The 27236-nt window shown below is 38.9% G+C and overlaps 3 protein-coding genes across 4 annotated transcripts in view; 2 read left to right on the top strand and 1 right to left on the bottom strand.

Annotated features, from left to right (window-relative positions):
• The first annotated feature begins 879 nt into the window (after positions 1-879).
• On the top strand, positions 880-8013 carry LOC144373719 (vimentin-like). The gene is given in 9 exon segments (XM_078036738.1): positions 880-1799; positions 2249-2309; positions 4541-4636; positions 4723-4884; positions 5293-5417; positions 5769-5990; positions 6425-6468; positions 6920-7005; positions 7901-8013. Coding segments are annotated over 9 exon segments (1401 nt in total). The 5' UTR covers positions 880-1236; the 3' UTR covers positions 7943-8013.
• On the bottom strand, positions 4264-27215 carry LOC144373718 (uncharacterized). Its single transcript, XM_078036737.1, has 6 exons — positions 26063-27215; positions 18846-18965; positions 17368-17570; positions 14691-14836; positions 5761-6148; positions 4264-4897 (listed from the first exon to the last, which is right to left on the bottom strand). The coding sequence occupies exon 1, from the start codon at positions 27213-27215 to the stop codon at positions 26547-26549; it is 669 nt and encodes a 222-aa protein (XP_077892863.1). The 3' UTR covers positions 4264-4897; positions 5761-6148; positions 14691-14836; positions 17368-17570; positions 18846-18965; positions 26063-26546.
• The window catches only part of LOC144373681 (uncharacterized), a 93092-nt gene continuing 92243 nt past the window's right edge, over positions 26388-27236 (top strand). Inside the window, exon 1 of one of the 2 annotated variants that reach the window (XM_078036710.1) lies at positions 26388-26409. The gene's annotated coding sequence lies outside the window, so the exon portion shown is untranslated. Of the gene's footprint in view, positions 26410-26926; positions 26995-27236 lie in introns of those variants that run through there. The other variant, XM_078036705.1, reaches the window with a different exon arrangement.

Here is a 27236-nt window from a genome sequence, read left to right as displayed (position 1 = left end):
ACCTGCCATCTTCTATCTTCCCGCAGGCCCCAGAACCCCTGACTTCTGGTCAGACTCTCCGTGGCCCTACCTGTGTGGGGAGCCATTCAGTGGAAGCACTGTGCGTGGTCTCTGCCCATGGTTGTGTGCCCCATGTGTTGTGTGACCCAGGTTTGCGTGTGCTCTTGGCTGGATAGTACTCCCCCTTTGGACAGACGTGGTTGGCGTATCCGTCATCAGTGGTGGTTCTGGTTGCTCTTCCGTGTGTGCACGCATGCTGCTGTGGGCATCTGGGCCGTGTTTGTATCACCTGCGGACTGGGCATGAACAGGACATGTGGCAGTTGCACCCCATGGTGTCGAGGGCGTTTCTCATTCAGGCTCACATGTTCTGTGGCTGCAATAAATGCCGTGGCACCAGGGAAACCTAGGAGGTCCCATTGCAGGGTCCCAATTCTGTGACCCCTTCTTTCCAGTGCTTCGCTTGTTTGGGGTCTTGGGAGTTGCAGGCGCCTACTGTGGCTGACTCCTGCCTCTGTGTTGCTGCCCACAGAGCGAGCGCTGTACAGCATGGAGTGTGCCTTCCACCCCCTGTTCAGTCTCACCAGTGGGACATGCCGGCTGGACTACCGCAGACCCGAGAACAGGTGAGCCGCCTCTCCTGAGGGCAGCCCTCCCTGTGTCCGGGATACTTCTGCAGGCCTCACAGGCCTGTGTCTTGATTCTTAAATCAGTGATGCTTAAGTCAGATTCAGCCTGACAGAGCAGACCTGGGTCTATGCTCTGCTTTATGACATTTCTGTGCTGACCACCTCTGGCATCAGCCCCGAGGCAAGGCTGCATGACCGCAGCAGTCTTCCTGCTGTCCTGTGTGTATTCTTGCTACTCTGGGCAGCGCTGCTTGGCTGTGGCATGGCCCCCACCTTATGGCCACCATGCCCTGTCTCAGTGCAGCAACGTGGCTGCACTGGGCACTCTGTCTAGACTTTCTCCACTGGTTTCTTTTTCTAGTAAACTCTCAGTTCTAAAAATAAGTCTACAGGATGACTAAAGTCACATAGCTTTATGTACCCAAAAGTAGCGCCATTGACAGCGCCCTTGGCGGGGTCCCGTCCTCTGCCACTCTTGCTCCGGGTCCCCATGCTAGAGACGCAGCAGCGCTCCCACCGCCCACACCCACCACGCTCTCGCTAACCTCTCCTCCCGGAGACAGTCCGCACCTCTGCAGCCGCCCAGATCACCGCTTCCCTCCTTGACCATGTCCTCCAGGACTGTGTCCTCATCCTCCTAAAGCAGGATTTTCGGCGGCCCAGGCACAGCGAGCCGGCCGAGCTCCAGTCAGAGCTACGTGACCACGTCCACCCGCACCTATAGCCTGGGTAGCGCGCTGCGCCCCAGCACCAGCCGAAGCCTCTATGCCTCGTCCCCAGGCGGTGCCTATGTTTCGCGCTCCTTGGCCGTGCGCCTGTGGAGCAGCGTGCCCGGGGTGCGGCTGCTGCAGGACTCGGTGGACTTCTCACTGGCCGATGCCATCAACACCAAGTTCAAGAATACCCGCACCAACGAGAAAGTAGAGCTGCAGGAGCTAAATGACCGCTTCGCAGACTATATAGACAAGGTGCGTTTCCTGGAGCAGCAGAACAAGATCCTGCTGGCCGAGCTCGAACAGCTCAAGGGCCAGGGCAAGTCGCGTCTCTGGGACCTCTATGAGGAGGAGATTCGGGATCTGCGACGGCAAGTGGACCAACTCACCAATGACAAGGCCCGCGTGGAAGTGGAGCGCGACAATCTGGCTGAGGACATCATGCGCCTCCGAGAGAAGTAAGACGGTGCTCACGGCGCCCCACTGGAGGCACGGAAATGGAGGGAGAGGGGAACAGCACCCCGGTGAGTGGCTGCCACGTCCTTGGGGAAGAGGCCTGGGCTGTGGCTCTCGGGCGAACGTGGGGGAGTGAGGCTGTGGGTGCAGTGGCGCAGCCCCGCCCTGAACCTAGACCTCGCAGTTAGCATTTCCCTTCTCCCCCTACTTATTGCCCAAGAACGCTCCGGTTCTTGTTACAGATTTCTTCAAACTACCACGTTATCTGTTGTTGAAGGCCATCGGACAGATGAGAGAGATTTCCCCAAACTTTCAGAAAGTTTCCTGGTTCTCCTGGGGGGTTGCCAGTTGCCAGAAGGAAGGAGGGGGGAGAGGATAGTTCTGAAGGAAGCAAGACAAAGGGATGGAAGAAGCTTTTCAGGGGTAGTGGGAGAGGGGTTTGTCTTGGAAGTTGTTGCAGCGAGCGTTTTGTCTCAGCGCAGTACCCCCAGGTCCGGCTAAAACTGCAGAAGGTGGGAGTTCTAAAAGCTTTAGTCTCTGGTGAGGGTGGAGATGGCGCAGCAGCTCTTGTCTCATTTTTGTAACACATTGGCATTCTGGTTTCAAACACATACAGTTTGATTTAGTTTGTCGTTTACTTAAGCTAAGTTGGCTCACTTTTACAATATCACAACACACACACATAGTTTAAAGCCCTATAGTTTAAAATGTAAAAAGTATTGGAGGATAAGAAATTTAGTTTAACTGGAATTAAGCCAATAAGTTTCTTTTCTTCTTTCCAAGTCCTATTGTGGCATTAAAGTTAGATGGAGGTATCACTATGTACAACTATTTTGTGATATAATAAGGGTGAAAAGAAGCCATCTATCTCTGTGGCTGAAGGGTATTAATGGTTTCTATGGGCTTCACTATGGAATGTAGATACACACATTCTAGCAAATGTGATGGCTCTGGACAGAAATAATAGGAGTCTTTGTGTTCCCAGAGCAGCTATGCAACAGGCTACATTCTTATTGAATATGTAATGATGCAAGCATAGTTTTAATTGGGCACAAGTATTTGCTAACATCCGTTATCTAATATCTGCCCCAGACTGGTAAATTATGTGATGTGTAAAGTTCTTAAAGCTACAGTCACTTCTCACATTTTGAGAAGCCTTTCTTTATTGCGTCCTTATATTCTTTTTATTCTCTCCATTAATAAAAATAAACCCAAGGATGAATAATGGAATTATATGAAAAGCTTTTTATTTTTGCTCCAAAATTAGATGGAGTTAAAATTGGTATCCTAAACCAGGGAGATTCCCAGCATAGTTTTGCTCTTGGGAACACTTAATGGGATTTGCTGCAAAACTCTTTTCAGATAAATAGTCTAGGATAAAATTTTTAATCTGAAACACATTTGCCAAACCAATTGAAACACAGCTATATGTGCCTTATTTTAGTCCTTGAGCATTTATGACCATTGTTCCTATAATATTTTCTGCAGAGTTATGAGTTAATATAAAACAATACAATATGAAAGATTCCCTGTTTTGGGATTTAATAAATGCTTCATTCTCTTCCATGAAATAGAATGTCACTTTGAAGATCTAAAAAGAGGTTAATAAAGTATCTTTTATATCTCTTTTAGGGCTTAACAGGAAGCCCAAATGAATTTTTTCTATTCCATTTTTAAACATTTTTCCATGAAGATGATAAGTGTCTCAACATTTTAATACTATAAGGCTATAAACTATAATGCAAATTATTAATAAACTGTAATCCAAGTTATTACAAGATAAGGGATATTAAACATTCCCTGGAGGGGAAATAAAATCTTATTTGCAAGATCACACATTCTGGTTTGGAATGTAGACTTCATAAATAGTGAAAACAAAGAAGAACAAGATCAGCAAGAAGTCTCTCTGTAGTTTTGTTCTGTGCAAACATTTTGGCCAGTCATTGTGAAACTGGTTAAGTAACTGAATTGACACAGTAACAAGTGAAGAAGATAGACACACCCATATAGGATGAGTCAGGGAAGTTTCAGGAGAAGAATTCACTAGAAAAGACAAAACAAATATAGTTCTTTTTCTTATTTGCCTGGCTGCACCTTTGCCTGTGCATATCCTGAATTGGAGGATTGAATAGCTACTTGATATAAATCTAGTCTTGTAACCTGGATGCCAGAAAATGAAATAGTTGCTCTGGATCCCAAGGATAAATATCAGAACATTTTCACAGAGAGAAAGGGAGAGAGAGAGAGAAAATGAACTTAGATATATGCTTAAACTTTTGAAGCACAAATTTCTGTTTTACATGTACTCATGTTACATGAAATTGTGAAATGAAATTTGCTCACCCTGATCATCATGTTATTCCATGGAATTAAATCGTAAAAACTCTGCAGCATTGATTTTCTAGATTTAAAAAATAATAAAACACTACTGATAAAAATGTAGATTCAAGAATAATTGAGCACTCATTACCATGTTAGTATACATTTATTTATTTTTAGGCTGTCTGTTAGTTCCTTTGAGTACAAACAATTGAGTCCCAGTTCAAATTTATAAATAGGAAAAGAGAACATAGCATAGTATAACACAAAGTGATTTATAAACTTATTCAAGGGTCATAAAATTTGTCAATGTCTTTTCTATAGTAAAGAGACTAGGTTCATGTGATTAACTTAAAATGAATAAATGAGATAAACCGTAGACATTTGCACCCTCTATATCTTGTCTTTTCTCTCTTCAAAATAGGATGTGGACAATGCATCTCTGGCACGTCTTGACCTTGAACGTAAAGTGGAATCCTTGCAAGAAGAGATCGCGTTTTTGAAGAAACTACATGATGAGGTCAGTGGCATAGCTGTCAGTGAATGAATGAGGGGAAAGCTGCTCCCTGTCCACCTGACTGACCTTCTGTCTGTCCTTTCCCTCAGGAAATCCAGGAGCTGCAGGCTCAGATTCAGGAACAGCATGTCCAGATTTATGTGGATGTCTCCAAGCCTGACCTCACGGCTGCCCTGCATGATGTAGGTCAACAGTATGAGAGTGTGGCGGCCAAGAACCTTCAGGAGGCAGAAGAATGGTACAAGTCCAAGGTATGCAGTGAGTCTGTGTGGTAGAACAAAAGAAAAGCAATTCTGAAAACACTACACCTATCTGTGATTTCTAACTATTTTTTAGCTTGGCTCAAAAGCTGGCTTTAACTTAAATCTTTTGCTACAGCCTCCCCACCATGCACTGTGCCTCTTTTAGAATAGTAGACCCTGTTTTCACTAATCTTTTACAGTACTTCAGAGAAATCCCCAACACCACTATATTTAAATGAGTTCAATAGAATGAATACTGTTTGAAAACTAAAGTCAGCATTCTAATGCTCTTTCTGTAACTTCAAAACATAAACTAGACATAGTTCAGAAAACACTGGGTCAGAATTATGATTTCTTTCCCTAAGAGTGAAAAGACTCGAATGTGGACAATATCCATTTCTGATTTCTTCCCAACAGTTTGCTGACCTCTCTGAGGCTGCTAACCGGAATAATGATGCTCTGCGCCAGGCAAAGCAGGAGTCAAATGAGTACCGGAGACAGGTGCAGCCTCTCACCTGCGAAGTGGATGCACTTAAAGGAACTGTGAGTACCACCCCATAGTAAAAGGAGGAAATTATGAGCTTGGATCCATTTTGTTGACCAAGCTAATAGTGACACCTGAACAAAATTTCAAGTGAAGAAAATTTATATATTTGTCCAAAGAAAATGAGTGCTCCAGATAGACGCACAAAGCACTAGATGGAATTCTTGGAGGTATTAGCTTAATCTGTGGTTGCTTGCAGTAAGAGAAACTTGCTGCTCACATTCTCCATCCAAAATTAGAGTGGGCACCCTTTTCCACTAATGGACCATTGTATACCATCTATAATTGGTTCTGGGAATAGCTAGGTGTTTCCAGGAAGTAACATCAGAAGCCCTTCTCACCTCCTGCAAAATGAGTCCCTGGAACGCCAGATTCGTGAAATGGAAGAGAACTTCGCCGTGGAAGCTGCTAACTACCAACACACTATTGGCCACCTGCAGGATGAGATTCAGAACATGAAAGAAGAAATGGCTCATCACCTTTGTGAATACCAAGACCTGCTCAATGTTAAGATGGCTCTTGACATTGAGATTGCCACCTACAGGAAGATGCTGGAAGGCGAGGAGAGCAGGTAGAGAACACAGACTCTTATGTGCGAATTAGTAGCTGGAGTTCCAAGGCACTCTGCCCCTCTTTTTATCTTTTGAACATTTCTTCAAGGTAACTCCTTTCCACTCCTTATAGATGAGGAACTTCAGGTTCAGAGGAAGCAACCTGCCACAGACAGAGCTAATAATAGCAGAACTGGAATTAGAACCCATAGTTTGTCAAAATCCACACTATTTCCCCTCTGTAATGTCTCTAGTTTATGTCTCTGTGAGGAAATGCTTGAAATAAAAATTTAAATGTACTAATGGGACCAACCACAGGTAAATAGTTATGAGACACATCTCTAATGTGAATTGCAAGAGTAATTTTTATTGGATGAAAATGAGGAGTATATAAATTTATTCCTTGCTATTAGAGGATAACAATTTTACTGTTTTTCCTTTGTCTTTTTTATAGGATTTCTCTGCCTCTTCCCAACTTTTCCTCCCTGAACCTGAGGGGTAAGCATTTTATTTCCTTTTTTGAAAACTTTCAACAGGTTATGACCTTGAATAAAAGCTGTACATACTCAGTGCAGCAGTATATTCCCAGCAAGAATAAAAGAAGAAATCCATATCTTATCTGTTTATGGTAAAGCCCTCATTTTTTCTGATACCTGAAAAATGCCAAAATGTCAGAAAACATGCATAATTTTCAAATCCAAGTACTCTCTTGAATGTTACACTTCAAGTTAAATGTAAACTTAATTTTGCTCCTTCCTAATGGAGTACACTGTAACATTTCATTCATGAGGGCAAGGAGGTATTAGATAACTTGTTTTTCAAACAGATAATATATCGTAGAATTATTTGGGAATAGCACTTTTTTTTCAAACAATTGCAAAATAATCAATTCTTTGAGTAAAATGGGTTACATTTTTTAAAAGTTTTATTTTTTGTATTATTTATTTAGAAACTAATCTGGATTCACTCCCTCTGGTTGACACCCACTCAAAAAGGACACTTCTGATTAAGACGGTTGAAACTAGAGATGGACAGGTTGGTATCTTTAAAATTGAAAAATGGAAAAAATAATTAAAACAAACAATAACAAATTAAAAGAAAATAAATAAAATGGAGTAATTTCAGAAGGGTATCAATCCCCTTTCAAGTCAATAAACCTATATATCAGAAATAGCTAGCTAATTTGAGAAGTTGCCTTTTCTTCCTTTCATGCCTGCTACAAGAATAAACTGCTTGTTCCAGCAATACACATGGCCTAGTAATTATTTGGCTCCAGGATGAGATTGTATAGTAATTCTCTTCCTTCATTCCAGAATTAGCAAACTGTTGTGGTACTTAATTTGAAATGGAAGTAAGACTTCCTTAAGTTACTTCCTATACTACTTCACCACATTACCTCAATATCAGGATTGTTTTTATCTTGGACATATGGCCCTGTCTTAATGACTGTTGCCTAAATACTTCTAAACCTCTTCATTTATTATAAGAATGTGCCTACAGATCAATTGGTTTCTTGTTACCGCTCTGTACTAGGAAATACATGGTTGCACTTTAGTGTAATCATGAAATCTTCCCTTACACATAAATTTAAAATGTACTTACTATTCATTTTAATATGCCTTTATTGCTTTTAAGTTTTACTGCATAGAGTTTTTATGGCATCCTTCAAAAACACAGGTTTTTGAAAAGTTTTCTTTTGGTATGTCATAAATTCCATGGATAGTTACTTTGCCTATAGATGACAGGCATTTTGTACATGTATCAGTCCCTCTATGCTGCAATTCTTACCATGTAGAATCAGTGCGACCTTCCAAATGGCACAATAAATTATATATGTTTAATAAGATTTTTCTTTGCTGTGATTTATGGAATAATTTAAACTTTTGCATGTAGTATTATATTTGATTTGAGTTTTATTTATTTTTAACAGGTTATCAACGAAACTTCTCAGCATCATGATGACCTTGAATAAAAGCTGTACATACTCAGTGGAGCAGTATATTACCAGCAAGAATAAAAAAATCCATATCTTAAAGAAACAGCTTTCAAGTGCCTTTCTGCAGTTTTTTAGGAGCGCAAGATAGATTTGGAATAGGAACGAGCTTTAGATCTTAACAACCGACACTCCTAAAAGATTTAGAAAAAAAGTTTACAACATAATCTAGTTTACAAAGAAGTCTTGTGCTAGAATAATTTTTAAAAAGTATTTTTGAATACCATTAAAACTTCTTTTTTTCAGCAAGTATCTGAGCAACTTGTTTCTGCTTCAATAAATCTTTAGAAAAACTTTTCTACGGTGTTATTTACTGTATAACATTAGAACAATTATCTCTTTGATCCTATTTGTTAATTTGCCACTAAAATAATATTTAGGTATTAAGTTAGTAAATTCTATTTCTTTATGCTCACTTCTTTTCAGTTGTTACTATTATCTTTTAAATTTAGGCTGGCAGTGTTCAGTGGTAAGATACAGGTTCAATCCTGTACACCAAAGAAAAAATTTACAATTAGATACAATATAGATGGCCCGCCACTCAGGATGGTTCAATGAAGAATTTTTTTACTTCCTAATGAAAAAAAATACCTGTGCATTCAGTAGAAATTGTACTTCTGGTCTTTTTCTAGGCTAGTGATATATGGTATAGTACTCTTATATGCAGTGAGCCACAGCTCCGAGTCTACCACACAAAACAAGAGACACTGCACTATACTGTGTTGCTGAGCTTGTTTGTAGGTTAAGTTTATTAAATGCATTTTCAACTTACAATGTTTTCAATTTCTGATGAGATTATTAGAATAATACCCAGATGTAAGTAGTTGGGAACCTGTGTAATAAAATGACGTGTGCAAAATTGATAGACCTCTTTATAACATGAGTTCAGCTGGATCCATGTTCACGTGTAATTTCAAGTCCAGAGACTTCATAAAGTTAAAAAATGCAAACTTCTTTTTCTGTATGTGCAGCACAAGATTAGTACAAATTCCACTATGGGATTTGAATCATTAAGCAATGACCAAAGTTGCAGGAAATGCAACTTCCACTTGCAGGATGTAGAGAAATGGGGCAAGTTCACCAAGTTTCAAGTTATGAAAAGTGGCGTGCTTTGGTGTATGCGGTTGTATGAGCATAAATAACATGTAAACTTGTATTTACATCTATAGATTTAAACTTTTAAAATAGAATTCTTCCCTCAGGCCTGCCCTTTCAACCAGCTGATCTGTCATTAAAGTTGGCACCTGCAGAGTTAATAGAATAGATATTTTAATGACCTTTGTGTTTGGAAAATGGTATCAGACACAAAATAAAAATCCCTGCCTTTTCAACTGGGGAGATGAGATTATTACATGTACATCACATGGCCAGACAGTGCTAACTGTAAGTGTAATAAGGTTTTAAAACCTGGAGCACTAAGAATAAGTAGTGTAGTCATAAAAAGCTTCCTATAGACCTGCCATGGGGCAGACCTTAGGAAAGTTCATAAAATTTAGAGAAATAGAAGAAGGAAGGTATTGCCCAGAGGCAAGAGAGTTGTTATAATGGTTGACAGTGTGTATTTTGGAGTGAAACTCCTTTGGGTACATTCCTGGACTTCTCTAAACCACCATTTCCTGTATCTTTATTATTATTATCCCATATCCTTCAGAAATAATACAGTAGACATATGTTGTAATTTTTTTCTGTGCTTGCTGTATCCCTCTCTGAAGTTGCTGAGGGGAATAGTAATAGTTCACGGGAATTCTTGCTTATAGGCAGCTATGTTAGCTGTGATTTTTATCATTTTGTGACAACAGGCACAGCAGAAGTAAAGAAATGATTGGCCACTGAAGTGACTCCTAGCTAGGGTGACTTTGAACCCTGACTTGCCTGGAGTAGTCATAGTTCACACCTGTGTGTCAGCACAATTATTAGAACTGCCCCTTTCAGACTCACAAATGTACCATTTCAGACAATAGGTTACCCCTGTCATCCTATCCTTAGAATAATCTAGTAAGAAGGCTATTCTGTTCATATTGGGATTTCTTGAGTGTGGTTGACCCCTATTCCAACAACTGCCATGGTATGATCTGCTTCACCAGTGTAAACTAGCAGATATCTAAGCCCTTAACCCATTAAGCCCCAAGTTCTGAATTCTGCAAATATTTTAATGCAGTTGACACAGGTGCATTAAAATAAGTTGGAAGTCATAACCAAGAGCCTATATATATTATTAATTATATAATTAATATAATTATTATATTAATATCAGATTTAATAATTAAATTCTCATTTTATATTATATAATTATATATCAGATACTATATGTGAATTTTTATAAGTGTTCTACATCTAAGATAATGGGACAAAATGGATCAAGAAACCTTTTCTATTTGATTTTTGGTTTTGTTCTCAGTCTTTTAGCCATGCTCACCATGTTCCCCCCTCAGCATCCTGACCCTATTTCCTTTCTCACTTTGTTCGGTTTATATGAATGTCATCCCAGGAAGCCTCAGATTCATGTTGGTTTTCTTCACACAAATGACCCTTTAGTATTTAAAAGGAATTAAGAAGTCAGTCACAATTTGTTTTGTTTTGTTTTAAGGGAAGAGAGAATTCATGACAAGGAGTTTGGCCCATACCCTTCAAGACTACTGGGGTCCCCATCCTTCAAAATCCCTTATAGCTCTTTCAAAAATCACATCCCAGAAGTGGAAAACATGAGCTGGCCTCTCTTATCTGTGACCGTCAGAAATTAGACCTTAATGAAAAGGCCTCACAGGAGCCCATGTCATAGGAATTAAAATCTCATTAAGTCTTCTTTTATTTTTGTCTTTAATTATGCTGTTAGCATTTTCCTTATCTTCCACTTTGAAAAACTCATAAAAGAAACCATGTTCTCACCACCTAGGGTGAAGCAGAGATTAGTGCTGGGTTCTTTTATATATAACATTATTCCAAGATTAAAGGAGATAACAGAAAAATGTAGAGGGTGGAGAGAAGGAAATTAAGACATAAAGGATACTTCTGTAGAAAGTTACCCAGGGTACTGTTAAATCCAACTCAGTTTTCTCACAACCATGACAAATGGAAGAGACTGCTGGTGTATGAAACAAATGTCTTATTTTACCCTGAAATATACAATAGTAATCTCCCTTTCCACAACCAGACTTTTAACAAAGCCACTCAGAAAATAAAATCTCTTTTCTAAGACTGTGAGATTAAGGGAGTAAAGAGGAGAGGAAGAAGGGGAGGGACACCATCTTCTATTACAGCTATGGTCTGAATGCTTGTGTTCTCCCAAAATGCATATGGTGGAACCAAAGTCCCAATGGATGGTATTCAGAGGTGGGGCCTTTGAGGTACGAGGTCAAGAGGGCAGAGCTCTCATCAGTGAAATTGGTGCCTTATCAAAGAGGCCTGGCAAAGCTTATCTGGTCCTTCCACTAGCAGGACACGGCATGAAAGCACCATGTATAGAGTAGGACTCGGGCCCTCACTAGAGGTGGAATTTGTTGGTGGCATGGTCATAGACTTTGCAGCCTCCTGAATCATAAGAATTTAGGTTTCTGTTATTCCTAATACACCAAATATAGGCATTTTGTTACAGCAGCTCAGACAGACTAAGCCTTCATGGGCTTCTTAAAGTAAGCAAGAAAAGCAAACAGTATGTCCAAGAGAATGCTGTCTCTCCAACCTGCCCGACCTCGACTAAATGAAGGGTCTGAATTGTTCTGCTCATGCTTCCATAACAAAATAGAGCACATAGGGTGGTTTAAACAACAGGAGTTTAGTTTCTTATTGTTCTAGAGATCAGGAAGTCTGAGATCCAGGGGCTTGCAGAGAGATATAGAAAACCTGACAGTCTTTCTTGAAAAAAAAAAATAAACAACAGATGGTATAACACTTGAATTCTGCCAAACATTTAATTTGCAAAATTCAAATCATAAACACTTTCAGATCATAAAAATGAGGGAACATCTTCTAATTCATTATATGAAGATAGTTGACTTAGTCATTGGTGATACTACAAGAAAATACCTGAGAATGGATAATTTACCAAGAACATACATTTATTTCTTACTGTTCTTGGAGACTGAGAGTCCAAGATCAAGGATGCAACAGGTTTGGTGTCTGGTGAGGGCCTGGTCTCTGCTTCCAAGGTGCTTCATTTTCATAGCATCCTCTGGAGGAGATGAATGCAGTGTCCTCAAATGATGGAAAGGATAGAAGGGGTGGAAAGGGATGAATTTCTGGCAAGCCCTTTCATAAGGGCATTTAATCTCTTTCATGAGAATAGAGCTCTCATGACTCAGTCACCTCCTAACTGTCACACCATCCCTCCCAATACTTCATATTTCATCGTGAACGTTGGAAGGGACACAATTACAAAACTAGACAAAGACACCAAAGCTGATAAACACGGGACGTCAACTTTATTCATGGAGACAGATACACATATCCTCAAGACATATCAGCCAACCAAATTGTGTTGACCCAGGTTCTTTGAAAAAACAAAAGTTGGGACCATATGCAGAAGTGATCTATTTAGAAGGATAAATTGGAAGGAACATCAGTAGATAGGCAAGCCTTCAGGCTGTGACGCAGGCCTGACACCAAGAAAGGATACAGGGAAAGAGGGAGCAACTGCAGTAGCCTCAGACTGCAGTGCAGAAAATGTCTCAACCAAGTCAATGAGGGATCCTCAAGTCAGTCTCACATCAGGGGAATCTCAAGGCCCAGAAGGAATGGGTCACTACCATTTTCACCATGTACAGTCCAGAGGAAATGTATCTTGACCCAAATGTTGTAGCAAATCCAGAGAAGCAGCAGGGGGCGCTGTCAGTTAATTATGCCCCCTGAAGCACAGGATGTTACTGATGTATTTTCCTTGCCGCTACTCAAAGCTAGCAATATGTTTTTAAAATGTCTGTATGTATTATAAATACATCAAAATCATAGATAAATTTGGCATAGCTCAGAAATGCAACATTTTTAAATATTCAAAGCGATGAACAGAATTTAACATTTTAATAGATTGAAGAGAAGACCCTATGATCAACTTGATAGATACATTAAAAAATCTACAAAATTCAACATCTAGTTAAATATAAAAATGCAAAGACCTTTTTAAACTTGATGACAGGTAACTATAAGAAACCAAGTGTATACACAGAAACAACTGGAACAAAGAAACTTGCTATCCCCACTCCTACTCAATGTTATACTACAGGAAAAAGTAAAGAATTAAAAGACTAGAAAATAAAGAGGGGAGATTAACAGGCCAGAAATTGTAAATGACAAGATTGATTATTTCGAAAACTCAAAACTATTTACAGACAAGTTATGTATGAAGAAAAAGCAAAGGGCCAAGAGAAGATGAGACACTCCTTGATAAGACAAGAAGTAGAACATCGAGGTAGGAAAATGTCCTGATACACAGTGGTATCTTGTAGCAAAATATAGTGATGTAGATTGATATAGAATAGACACAAAGAGAATTTAATGGAGTATGCCAAAATCAGCACATGCATGAAAATTTTATTTATGATAAGGATTGTTCTAATAAGTATTAATTGAAAAATAATTTTACTATGGGTTTTTAACAAGGAAATGGGATCATTATATACTAGTTTTATTCCACTGGCTTTCTGTACTATGGGCCCAATGTTCTCTTTCTGGCCACTTTCATCTTAAACTTGAAGCAAGTCCCTCCTTGGAGAAAAGAAATGATGACTAGGTAGTTTTAATGTCCCTTTCTCACTCTCTAAAGATTATTAAATACACAAATTTTGTATCTAATTGTTCACTATGAATATATATGAGTGTATATATATATATATATATATATATATATATATATAGTCTAAAGTTCATTTTAGGAAGCTAGCCTTATGTTTGACAATTTTTAAAGTCTTTCTTTTCCTGTTCATTGACTCTTTAACCTGTGCACAACACAATTCCAATTAAATACAGGTACTATAAGCTGCAGTTATGTCATGGAACACGTGCAGGGTTGGGAGTATAGTCAGATAATTGAACATTCTCCCCACTACCTCCAAATAAATTCTCTCTCCCTCTGTGATTCATTGATCATAAGTTGGTTTACTATGAGAGAAAAGAAACGGATAGGTTGAAGCTTTCCCCATGTGGTAGATAGGATGAACTGCCTATGAAACAATACAATCTGCCCAAGGCAAATTTCATTTCAAAATGTTTCTCCCTGTGGGATCTGACAGAAGCAGGCAGTTTTTGTTCCAATGGCCAGGAGCATTAGCAAATCATTCTGCCTGTTGTGTGTTGTCACCTATCAAGCCTATGAGTTACTGTTTGAGTTTGGTTTTCTTTTTTCTTCTTCTTCAAACTGACAGAGCAAAGTGGAAGCAGAATATGTCATCCATGCAGTTCCAGTCTGTTCTATTCAAGAATTCGACATGCTCAGGCCTATGTTTGGCTTTCAGAACCACATGCCTCCTCCCCAGTCCTCTTTTTGTCCAATAGCCCAGTGCATTTATTTCTAGGTCTTTGACTAGCCAGACATTGTTGCTCTCAGCCCTGATATTTCTATGTAGTTTCTTTTGGTCTACTTCTCCTTTCATGCCAAGTTTATTCATGTATCCTATCACTGGGACATCTCCCCAACCATCTCCACCATCTTTTAAGATCATTTGTGAATGTGGCAGCAATGGTTGGCAGCAACCATTTCTAAATTTTCAACTTAGACCCACAAATTGAGCCAACCTACCTGTAAACCAAGCTCAAGTTATTTCTCTTTCAGTTGGTTGGCACCTCTGCCCAGATGACCACAGATGTGAACTGGGGAGGGAGACTTATGTGTGGAATATGTTGCTCCCATAGCCCAAAGGGATCTAGCCAGTGGTGTGCTGTTCTCTGAAGAAAAGAAATGCAGCTACATTATTCTTTTTCACTCTAGAGAGAATATTCAGGTATACCCCTGACTACTGAGTCTCTAATACTTTATTGAAGGGGCAGGTCCCTGACTCTTCCCAGGACCTTTATCTGACCCTCTGGAGCATGTTTGTTACCAGGGGACACTAAACTTCACTTCCCGGTCCTGCTCAATCAGCATAGTGGCATTGATGGAGTGGATCAATGGGATGCTCAGTGGGATGTCTAGATATCTTTGGATTACATCACAACTGACAATGGAGAGTGAAAAGAAGCTGAAGCAAAACTGTAAACTAATGTTTCGGTCTATTTTATGGGAATACAGATTGCTCTGAGACAAATAGAGTAAAATAAAAATACAAACGACATTTGCTAAATTAATGGAGCACATCCTTTACCTGAGGAATTTTTAGTCTGCTCTAACAACACTGCCATGTTCGGCACAGCAGCTGAAATTGGGGCTATTACTTGGCTGAATGTGCAGTAATCTCCATTCATGTTGCTGGATCTAGCCAGCTTCTGCAAGGCTCAGAGACTAATGGATTAAATAGATACGATAGAACCCCCCACCCCATCCCCACATTCTTTTGGGTTTTTTAATGATGGCGTTTATTTTTGCTATTTCCCTGGGATGTGATATTGTGATTTATTACCCTAGATGAAGGGTGAAGGGAGAAAGATTCATAGACTTCTGTTTGGTCTTTCCTACTATGGTAACTCTTACCTCATAGGCCAATGTCTGTCTCAATGTGGAGACACCTAAACTTTCAAGTATGTTGCTTCAACAATACACTCAGGGACTAGAAAAAGTACCAGTGGGCCCATTGTGAACTAGACATTTTCTAGACTGCTTCCTGACCCCTATAATCCTCCAATTTAACACAAGAGTTTGCTGCTCCTTTGGATCTCTGATACTATTGTCAGTTGTGACCATGTGTCTGAAAGTCCTCAAAAGGTCTAGGCATTCTCTCATTCCCCAGTGTGCAGTTACTCCAATAAATGGCTGCAGGACCCTGTCCCTTTGAAGGACTTGGGACATGTTACAGAAGTTACTATTGCAGCATTTGCAGGGTTCTTTCTCTTAAGCTACCCCATATCTCTTCAGTCAATGTGTCTAGATCTGAAAGTTGACTTAAGAAAACTAAGCAAGGGATCAAAACTTTTTTACTGGGTGACTGCCACCTGCCTCCGGCTCCTCCATTCTTTCTTTCCTCTGGTTGTTGAAGTTAAGAAGGCCCGTTGTTGATTAATTCTGTATTTTGCCCTGAAAGAAGCCAGGTTCTATGACTCATCTCCACAATGTCCTGAGAGTCAAGCCCCCTAGAAGGCCCTTTCATCCTTGCCAGTCTTTACCGTCATGGTGGCTCCCTGGCATCTGATAGCTAAGGGATGCCACATGGCCTCATCTTCACACTTATAACCAAGCCCAGCTCTGTGTCTGCCTTGCCTACTGTCAGCCTTGGCCTATGGAACTCATCTTACCATCTGCTTTCTCTGACCACTCCTGGTCCCAACTGTGTCTGTTCAGATCTTCTAAGAAGTAGAAGCCAAGACAGCATTAGATGGTTAAGATGCTTATTAGATGCAATATTTAGGGCAGATAAAAGGGCCTAGGGTGGGGCCGGGGATGTGGCTCATGCGGTAGCTCATTCGCCTGGCATGCGTGCGGCCCGGGTTCGATCTCAGCACCACATACAAAGATGTTGTGTCCACCGAAAACTAAAAAATAAATATTAAAATTCTCTCTCTCTTTCTCTCTCTCAAAAAAAAAAAAATGGGCCTAGGGAAACTATAGCTAGGGAGATCCTTTAGAACCCAGTGCAAGTTTGCCATCTGTGAAGGGTAGGGGGAAGAATGGATTAGAGGCTCTTCTTATAGTGCTTCTCTAAGAAAATCATTGACCAGAACAATGCAGTCGGGGAGGTGGTTTGAGCTAAAGTTGTTCATTAGAGGAATCGTTCCTGAGGCAAATAGACCCACCATGATCCATCACTGGTGCAAACAGCCCAGAGGTAACAGTGGTTCTGAGCAGATGCAGAGGGACATACTGAGGTGACAGTCAGTTGGCTGTGTTCTACAGTGCCCTCTCTAGAAAGAACATCCACAGTTACCTGCTTGTCACTAGAAACAATGGTTCTTATTAAAGAAGAATATTTACTTAAATGAAGCATGATCTGTTAATATTCCTCCAATCTGCCATTGAGGGGAAAAATACGACGTTGTCAGATAGGACATTGTTCCTTTTTCATCCTCTCATTTTTCAGACTGTGCTTTGGCTCTGTCTGCATTTGAGAACAGAAATCCTGTGTATCCATTCATCTTCTCAGGGCCTTCTCTAATTATCAAAGGCCTCCTTGCTAAAGCTCTGAAATTATCATTTTCTTTTAATGTCACTTCCTCAAAGTAACTTCCCTTGATCTTTTTCATTTTTCCCCGTTCATCTACCTTATTTTTCTCCTAAACACTTTTTTTCCCTCCAACACATGCATTACTCTCCATCATTATATACTTACTTGTTTGCTTAATTGATGACTTTCTGGAACCCCTTTTAGAATGGAAGTCACATGAGCTCAGGAGCCTTCTTGGTCTGTTCATTGATGTATCTTCACATTCATCAAATACTGCCTGGTATACAGTATGTACATTATAGATGATGGCTGAATAAATAAATCAAATCTAGGAAGGCCAACTTCTCTCTACAGGTCTAAAACCAGCCCTTGGGGTGGGAAATGTGGAGAGAGGGAAAAGATGTTTTCCCAGTTATACGATGGATACCTCACAGTCATCCTATAAACCAAGCATTAAAATCCCCATTTTACCACCACTACCACCAAAACAAAACAAAACAAAACAAAAAAACCAAAACCCTATTTTACAACTGAGAAAGCTGAGGTTGATAGAAGTTAAGGAATATTGAAAAGGTGGCCCAGCTAGTAAATTGTAAAGCTGTAAATCCAGTTCCAAAATATGTGCTCTCAACCAATATAAAATACTAAACTAAACTAAAAAAAATCTAGCTTAAAAATACATTAGGTTCTCAGAAACACTAAAACTACTAAATTTTCAAACTTCTTGAACATAATGACTCTTAGCATCAATCTACAAAATTACCAAATTATAAAACAGGCATTGTGAATAATCCTAAAGCACTTCTGAATTTTCCAACCCAAAACCGATTGCATCCTCTTTTTGCAAAGTGAAGTAAACCTGTTTGCTAATCAAGCCTCCACAGGTTTTAAATGTTCCACATAGAATATTAGAAATCAAGAGAACCATTAAGTCATTACCTAGTGCCAAATTGAGTGCTACAGTGTACTTTTCTGGTATTTTAACCTGTCTAGCATCTAATGATTCAGAAAGTGTTTCTTTTATTTAATCCCTCTCAGAATTTTTATCCCTCACTAGAAGCTACTAATAACCTCCCTTGTCAGGAAAGCAAGTTTCTTCAGATACCTGTAAGTAAGTCTCTTAAAATACCAGTCAAATGATTTCATGTGATTAATCTAAAGCAAAGTTTCTTTTTTTTTTTTCAAGGAGCAGAATCATTCTATTGTGATGAAGATGGATAGGAAAAAAACTGCAACTGCTGTGGTGTCCAAAGAAACACCGCCATCTACTGGTGGGTCTAGAAGTCACAGGGCTTTTCCAAAGGCCATATTTAGCTTCAGGGAATTGGAAGGATTAAAACCCAATGGATATTCATCAGTGTTTCTAAAAACCTAATCTAAGTAAAATAATAATAATAATTGTGATTAGTACACAATAATATTATTATTAATAATCATAATATTATTAATATACTTTATTATATTAATATAATATGGTTGATATAATAAGTTGACATTATACTATTAATGATTATATATTATTAATAATAATCACAATTATAATTATTTATATAACATTTAAGACTATCTACTGACTTCTGCATTATTTATTACAGTCCTTTAATTCACTAGGTAGATGGAAGATTTTTGATTAAATCCTGTACCTGAAATGTATAGTCAGAGAAGTTCAGTCCAGGAAAGAGTGAAATGAGCAAAATTCTGTTGTTTTTATGACCTCAGAACACACTGGCTTAGTCAGATTTTTGCCGCTGTGACCAAAAGACCTGAAAAGAATAATTTTAGAGGAGGGTAAGTTTATTTGGGGCCCACGGTTTTAGAGGTCTCAGGCCATAGGTGGCCAACTCCATTGCTCTGAATCCAAGGTAAGGCAAAACATCATGGTTGGAAGGTGTGGCAGAAGAAAGCACCTGACAACATGGCACCAGGAAGCAGAGAGAGACTTCTTTCACCAAGGACAAATATGTACTCGACAGGCACATCCCAAATAACCCACCTACTTCAGTCTTACCCTACATGCCCTAGTTACCCCCCAATTAATCCATACCAGAGGATTAATGCACTGATTAGGTTAAATCTCTCATAACCCAATAATTTCACCTCTAAACCTTCTTATATTGTCTCATGCCCGAGTTTTGGGGGACACCTCATATCTAAACCATAACACATACTTTGTCAAAAACAATTCTTCAAAAATCAGTAATAACATTGGGAAATTATACAGCTTTGTCAGAAGATGAACCTGTGTCCAAATTCAGGAACCTCCATTTATTGGCTTTGTCATTACAACACTACTTAATCTCTCTGAGGCTCAGTCCTCTCAACTGAAAAAGAGGATTAAAGATAGTTATCCTGACCAACTCTAGCAATAAGAAGACACAATTAACATGAAATGCTTGTTCACACTGAATACTCAGTAATGGGGTTATTACATTTAATGAGTAGAAATATTCTGGGACCATTTGCTTCTTGCCGACCCAACTGGGATTTGGAGAGTGCTTGTTCAACTTCAATTTGCACTCGAATCACCAGGTAATCTCGTTACAGTTACCTTCCCTCACCCTTTCCTCCCCTCTCCCTGATCTCCTCCTGTTTCCTCAATAGTGTACCTGTTACATCTTTTTTTCTTTTTCTTTCCTAGATTCCACATATGAGGAAAAACATATGATTCTTATCTTTTTGAGTTTGGCTTATTTTGTTTAATCTGATCTCCAGTGAGGGATTTTTTTTTTAATGAGGTTAAATGAAAAAGCAGGTGGGAAGTAGGTTTCCTACTTGATATGTCTTTTGTGTCTTGGGATATCTGAAGGTAACTAACTTAGGAATCTAACAACAACAACAAAAAAAAAACTATTAGAAATTGGAAGACAATAAATATATAAAAAGATGGATATAGCAAATTAAATGAAAAAAAAGAGAGAGAATACACTTGTTAAGGCTCTCATAAGAAGCAACATAATATTCTGAAAATAAACAGAATTTAGTCAATTTGATTATTTTAGTACTGGTCTTAGCTTTATCTTATACTACAAAATAGCTTCAACTTTAAAATATTTAGCAAATTCTCTTTGGTAATTATTATTTGTTGTGGTTGTTAAAATCATAACAATGAAAGTCAATCACTTAACCTTCTTGAGTATATGGAGCCTTAAAATGCTTATTAACTAAATTATTTTGGGAATTTGATGGTGTCGATTTCTTCCTTTTTTTATTAGCAGTTAGGACAATTGAAAATAAGCACCTAACTAGATCTTTGCCTTTACTTTTCTTTCAGTTGCTTTCAGTGGCCATATGCAACCTACCACAAAACTTTTTATGTTTATCCAGTGATTTTATTTACATCATACTTTATAATTTATGCTCACAAATACTCTAATATTACACAATTATAGCTATTGTTTTTGACATATTTCTAGGTCTTCATATTCCACATACAGCTTAATATTTTTTATGACTAGTTAGGTAGCATTAATTAGTCAATTTATATCAGGTATTTGAAATTTTGTTTTGATTTTTAAAAAGTGTCATAATTTTTTATCTCCAAATATTTAAGATTATACAAGTATAAGTTATGAAAATAGTAAAATTGTATCTCTAAATCACTCTAAACACATATATTCTTTCAAATATTAAACTGTCTAATAATTTTTCCTTATTAACTTAAATTTATATTTATTTAAACAAAATTAGAATTTTCACAAATGCAAGAATACTTAAAAAGATTAACCATATAAAACAATTGAAGTTGTCTGTGAATTGAAATAAACTAAGTTCTCTTCCTAACAACAGGAGCCAGGATAACATATCAAAAACAATTCTGTAAATGCAGCATGAAAAAAAAGATACATGTTCACTTTTTCTACCAGGATCCAGGAAAAATATTTATAGCAATCCAATTAAATAGCATAAAAATAATGTATTTCTCAATCATCATCATTATTATTATCATTACTTTGGACATTAGTATTTGTTGGAGACCAGCTCCAACAGGGGGTCTCAGGAGACGAACGGATGGTGAGGAGTGGGCGAAAGAGGGGGTGGAGAAACAACACAGACACCAAAGTGAAGGTGTTGATCCCAATCTTTACTTGTGAAGTTGATCATATATACTTTTCATTTTGGCAGGCTTACAGTACTTTGTGGTTACAAAACAGGAATCATTATTCAAACAAAACAAAATATTACATAGCTACAATTAGAATAGAAGAATGTATCTTGGCTTATGCATAAGCAAGCATGTGTACTTTCAGTTCGCGTTTTGCTTTGAGCAGTTTCTGCTTAGTTAACTTTTAATAATAGTTACAAATGTCCCAAACTATTGGCCTATACCTTGACTATTCTTTCTTGACTTACTGACTGGAACCGGTGCTATGGTTACAGCAAGGGGTTGACTTGTTATTACTTTTAATCAAACAAAAGTAAGAGCACAAGCCATTATGCACAGGAACAAGAACAAGTTGCCCAGTACTAAGCACTAATCTATCTTCTTAACATTAATTTTTCTTCTCTAGATTTTAATTTAATTTCTCAAAAACTTCCCTGACAGGAATACAGGGAGTTTTTCTTTAGACATTAACAATTTACACTCCACAGCTGAATCATTGCATTTAGAGCAAACAGATCTATGCTTTAGAAGTAGTTACATTAATTGGGAAAGTCATGATTTTTCCTTTATACTTAATGGTCATATGAGAAATCAAAACTATACTTATTAAAGGAATACAAAAACAAATCATCCCATTCCCAGAAACATACTGCGCTCCTCCAGAGGATGGACGCCTAGCTCCATCCACCTCAGTAGGGCCTTGCCATTGCCTGAGTCAGGGGAGGGGCGCAGCAAGTATTATTACTATTAACATAATCATTTGTTTTTCAGTCATTCTTTGTGTTTGTCATGAGTTAGTTTAGTTGTTATCTTCCTTTGCCAATATTCTGGCAAAACAAGTATTACATGTCCCCTATCAAGATGGAAGATGGTAACCCAGCATGGTGGTGCACACCTATAATCCAGAGGCTCTGGAGGCTGAGGAAAAAGGATTGCAAGTTCAACGCCAGCCTCTGCAAAAGCAAGGCACTTAGCAACTCAGTGAGACCCTGTCTCTAAATAAAAATACAAAATAGGGCTGGGATGTGGCTCAGTAGTTGAGTGTCCCTGAGTTCAATCCCCAGTAATCCCCGCAAAATGTAAGTTAGTACTGATTTATGGCCAAACTAGAAGTACAGTTGACAGTTTTGTGAAAATTGAGAAATTTTAGAAGAATATACTTTTAAAAAGCATGATATAAAACTCTTTTATAAAGAAACTAATCACTCTCTGATATAAATGTGTATCTTTATGGAAAATGCTCTTAATATTCATTAATGCATCATTAGATCAGAATATACATATTACATGTCTATATTATTTCTGGATTGATAATATCTCAAGAAAAATACAATTGAACATGTGATTTTATATTAAAAACATATAATTATAACATAAAATTTAGCTTCAGAATAAATATACCAATGAACATTGCTGTTCTAACTAAATTGAACCATGACAATAGAAAAGTGAACAAGTAGACCCTCAATCTCTATGAACTTCACACAAATTAGGAGCCCCTGTTAAAGGAGAAACTTATTGTACCTATTATTTAATGTGCAGTTTGCAGAATCTAGAGTGGAATAACATACTCTACACTTCGATTCAAATTACTTTGGCCAGTGACATTCTCAAAGGGGATCACAATAACTAAATGATAATAACAACAATAATTTCCTGGGTATACTGCTACAAGGGCTTTTCCTGTCTCCAGCTAATAAATCTTCCAAATGCACAAGAAAGAGGTTGGGAAGGGATGAACATTTGTTAATGGTGAGGAAAACAAAATGCTATTTTAATCAATGGGATATGGTGGAACACTTTGCTCCAAAAACAGTACAAAGGGAGCCTGAGTAGCAATGTTCAAACTAACATCAGCATAGAAGAGGTGCTTTTATTATTTAATAAATATCCACATTTTGAGATGAACGGCTTGTGGGTATAGTACATTGAGAAAAAGTGCCATGATTATGGAAAAGTCATTTGGCTAAAAGCTAAGTGATTACTGATTAATGAACTAAATTAAATAAGCTTAAAACATTAATTAAAGGTAAATGTTTAATGGTTTTAAAGATTAAGCAAATGAGTACTATATGCTAATGCAAAGGTAAACAAAAGCAAAATAATTCTACTTAGATGTGACTATAAAATATTAATAGAAGGCATACAAATTAGGTCATAGAAATGTTATAATGTTTTAATGGCAACATCAATATCTTAAGAACCACATACTAATGAAAGAAAAATCTGGAATTGAGACATGCTTTATGTTTAAACAAAAATATGCTTTACTTCCCAAATATATACATATATTCAAGGAAAAGACTTAGATCTGTATATATATGTGTGTGTGTATGTATATCTGTATATATATGTGTGTGTATGTATATTTGGCATATATTTTACTTGAATTGTTGGAAAAATAAATAAATGCATTGTTCAAAAATAATTTTTGAGAACTTATACAGTTTTATTTGCAATTTATTTGCAATAAAAAATAAATTAGCAAATTACCATATAATTTTGAGTTTGTTTGTTTTGTTGTTGTTGTTGTTGCTATTATTTTTTGCTGTAACACATTCTGAAAATAAAATATCTAAATTAAATCTTACACTGGCTATAATCTGGAATAACCTGGGTTAAAAAGTTAAATTTTCTTAAATCTTACAACTAAATAATCTCAGAAGGATGCTCAAAATATTCATATACAGATCATAAAATGAATCTTAGAAAACTCATATTCCCCTGGAAAAGAGTTATCAAGTTCTAAGGTAATTCATCCTTTTATTTACTTATATATCAGAAAAAAAAATCCAACATTTTTTAAAAAGTCAAACTATACCCCCCCCTGCAAAAAAAAAAAAAACAAAACTATACCAGGTGTTTTTTTTTTCTTTAATCCCACAAATCACAAACAAAACAATGACAATGTTCAAAGTGTAAACTTCCCATATAATTTGGAATCAGGGTCTGTCTGAAATAAATAAAAAAAATCTATGGCCAAAATTATCAAAAATGTATGTGTTATCTTCTTTCTATGATGTCCTGGCATGAATTTATGTTTACTTAAACATAATGAATGTAGTTCCTTGAATGAAATTTAGAGTTTTGGCAATTGAATCTAATATTTTTAGATAAAGTTTTAAAGAACTGTATGCTAATAAAATCAATTCCAACAAAAATTTTAGCTAGGAGAACTGTGAGTTAGTGTTTTCATTAATGATTTAGAAAATTACAAAGCTGCTGCTTCACTAATGGAGCAGAGCTCTCAATTTGGCTCAACTAAGCAACCACTGACAAATGCCTGGGAGGCCTCTCTGGTACTTGATCTTGCAGGATCAGCAGGAATAGTTACAAGGACAGTGTTGTTCTTTTTACAAAATGTAAATTGCTGATAATTTGGACTTTTAAGTTAAAGTACTCAGACATTTTATTAGATAACGATACACAAATATGTCGTGACAAACGAACTTACATGATCCTTCTCCTGCACATCTCTTAATCTTTTATATCTAACTCCATTATGACATTACCTGTAAACTTAATTGGCATATTTTTTCTTCTGTTAGACTTAGTTGCTTAAGGGCAAGGACAAACATTTGTGACTATAGTGTCTAAGTGGATCAGAGTTTCTGCAGTCAGACAATCTTAACGTACATCCTGTCTCCACACTTATTATGTATCTTTTGGACAATTTTTTGGCCTCTAATGCCTCGGTTTCTTAATATATAAAATGAATGGGGATAGTCATAATATTAACCCTATAGTGCTGCAAAAGGATTAAGTCCTAGGACACGTACAGAACTGAGAATAGTGCTTGATATATGGTAAGTGCTTAAGAACTATTAGCTATAATCATCTTTCCAGATCTAGTATAAACATTTTGTAATGTCTACTGCCTAGTTAATAGATAAATGCATTTAACTATATCAATAATTCTGAGTTCTTTAACATAGTCAACAAATTGATAAATGACTAGTCTTAAAAATTAGTATGTGCTTTTGCCATGACATGAAATTGAAAGTTTGATTATAATATAATCATTATTTTGCCTTGAAGAAAAATTGTTGTCAGTTAAACAATGGCATAAATTATAATATCAAGTTAAAGAGTTAATTCAAAGATGCAACATTTTATTTGCCATTATAAATGAAAAATCATTACCAATTAAACTGTAATAATATTTTCTGTTACTTAGAATTTTTATTTTATGTTTATTGAAATAATTTTCTTAAACTTATTTGTTCTTGGATTTTTATTGTACATCACAATATAAAGAGCAATGGACAAGTTCATGCAGTCCCAAGCAATGTCATTGCATCACAATTGCTGCCTGTCTAAGAGTGATTGAAAACATCATTTATTGGATGGTACATTTTTATTTTAGAGATGATAAAAAGCATATGTTAGAATTAATTATATCACATATATATTTCTATGTTACATATGATAGGGAGACCTTAGAATATAAAGATCACTGATTCTCACACTTTCTCAGAAGTTGGGGTAGTCTGTGATGGGTGATGGTTTTAGCTTTGCTGACATACATATTGCACATATTTTCTGTCAGGAGCACAGGGCATGGTTCTGCAGTCAGTGAATGAATGTGGTGGGTTAAGCACTCAATTCACATAGCTATGAGTGCACCCATGCAGAAACTCACACTTTCCTTGTCACTGTATTCCTAAATATAAGAACAGGCAAAGATTTCCTGTAGCCCTCTTCAATAACAAAAGTCTATTGTGGGGTACTCATACACAAACAAGCAAAACTACTCACCCGGTGAGGTAAGGAAGCTTGGCTGGGGTACGTGTAGAGGGCAGCTGGAGCAGCGACGGCGAAGGCGACTGTGGCAGCGGCAGCATAGTTCATGTGGCAAGGTAAGGAGGAAGGCTGAGGTCCGCGTGAGGGGCAGCCTGGGCAGCGGAGGCAGCCTGCTTGAAGCGGAATAGTAAGGTAGCAAGGCTGGGGTCCTCGTGGAGGGCAGCCAGAGGCAGGGGGGGCCCTGCGGCGCCAGGCGGCCGGCAGTTTCGTTCCCGCCCTGAGGTAAGGGGCGGGGAGGAGCCTGGAGTCTGCTTGGTGGTCAGTCAGGACTGCGGCAGAAGAATATTCCTTCCCACAGCGAGGTAAGTTCTCGGTCCTGCCGCCGCCGCCGCCTCACTGTGGCGGCTGCTTCCTTCTTGCTACAAGGTAAGGAAGAGGGAGGGTTGGGTCGGCGTGGGGGTCAGCGTGGGGGTGGCAGCCAGGGGGGCGGGGGGCGACTTCAGCGGCTTCGCGTTCCTGCCGCTGCCGCCTCGGTCCTGCCGCTGCCGCCTCGGTCCTGCCGCCGCCTCGCTGTGGCGGCTGCTTCCTTCTTGCTGGGAGGTAAGGAAGAGGGAGGGTGGGGGTCGGCGTGGGGGTCAGCGTGGGGCTGGCAGCCAGGGGGGCGGGGGGCGGGGGGCGACTTCAGCGGCCTCGCGTTCCTGCCGCCACTGCCTAGGTCCTGCCGCCGCCGCCTCGCTGTGGCGGCTGCTTCCTTGCCGCGAGGTAAGGAAGAGGGAGGGTCGGGGTCGTCGTGGGGGTCAGCGTGGGGGTCGGCGTGGGGGTCAGCGTGGGGGTGGCAGCCAGGGGGGCGGGGGGCGACTTCAGCTGCCTCGCGTTCCTGCCGCCGCCGCCTCGGTCTGGGTCTTGCCGCCGCCTCGCTGTGGCGGCTGCTTCCTTCTTGCTGCGAGGTAAGGAAGAGGGAGGGTGGGGTCGGCGTGGGGGTCAGCGTCGGCATGGGGGTCAGCGTGGGTGTGGCAGCCAGGGGGGCGGGGGCGACTTCAGCGGCCTCGCCTTGCTGCTGCTGCATTGTTCCTGCCACCGCCGCCTCGTTCTGGGTCCTGCCGCCGCCTCGCTGTGGCGGCTGCTCCCTTGCCGCGAGGTAAGGAAGAGGGAGGGTCGGGGTCGGCATGGGGGTCAGCGTGGGGGTCGG

Source organism: Ictidomys tridecemlineatus, unplaced genomic scaffold (assembly GCF_052094955.1).
Source record: "Ictidomys tridecemlineatus isolate mIctTri1 unplaced genomic scaffold, mIctTri1.hap1 Scaffold_46, whole genome shotgun sequence".
Taxonomy (NCBI): domain Eukaryota; kingdom Metazoa; phylum Chordata; class Mammalia; order Rodentia; family Sciuridae; genus Ictidomys; species Ictidomys tridecemlineatus.
The sequence above is the reverse complement of the archived record's forward strand: the minus strand, read 5'-3'. Positions and strand labels throughout refer to the sequence as shown.

Excerpts from the sequence above, each read along its gene's own strand:
- LOC144373718 (XM_078036737.1), bottom strand. The coding sequence starts at position 27,215 with ATGCCGACCCCGACCCTCCCTCTTCCTTACCTCGCGGCAAGGGAGCAG.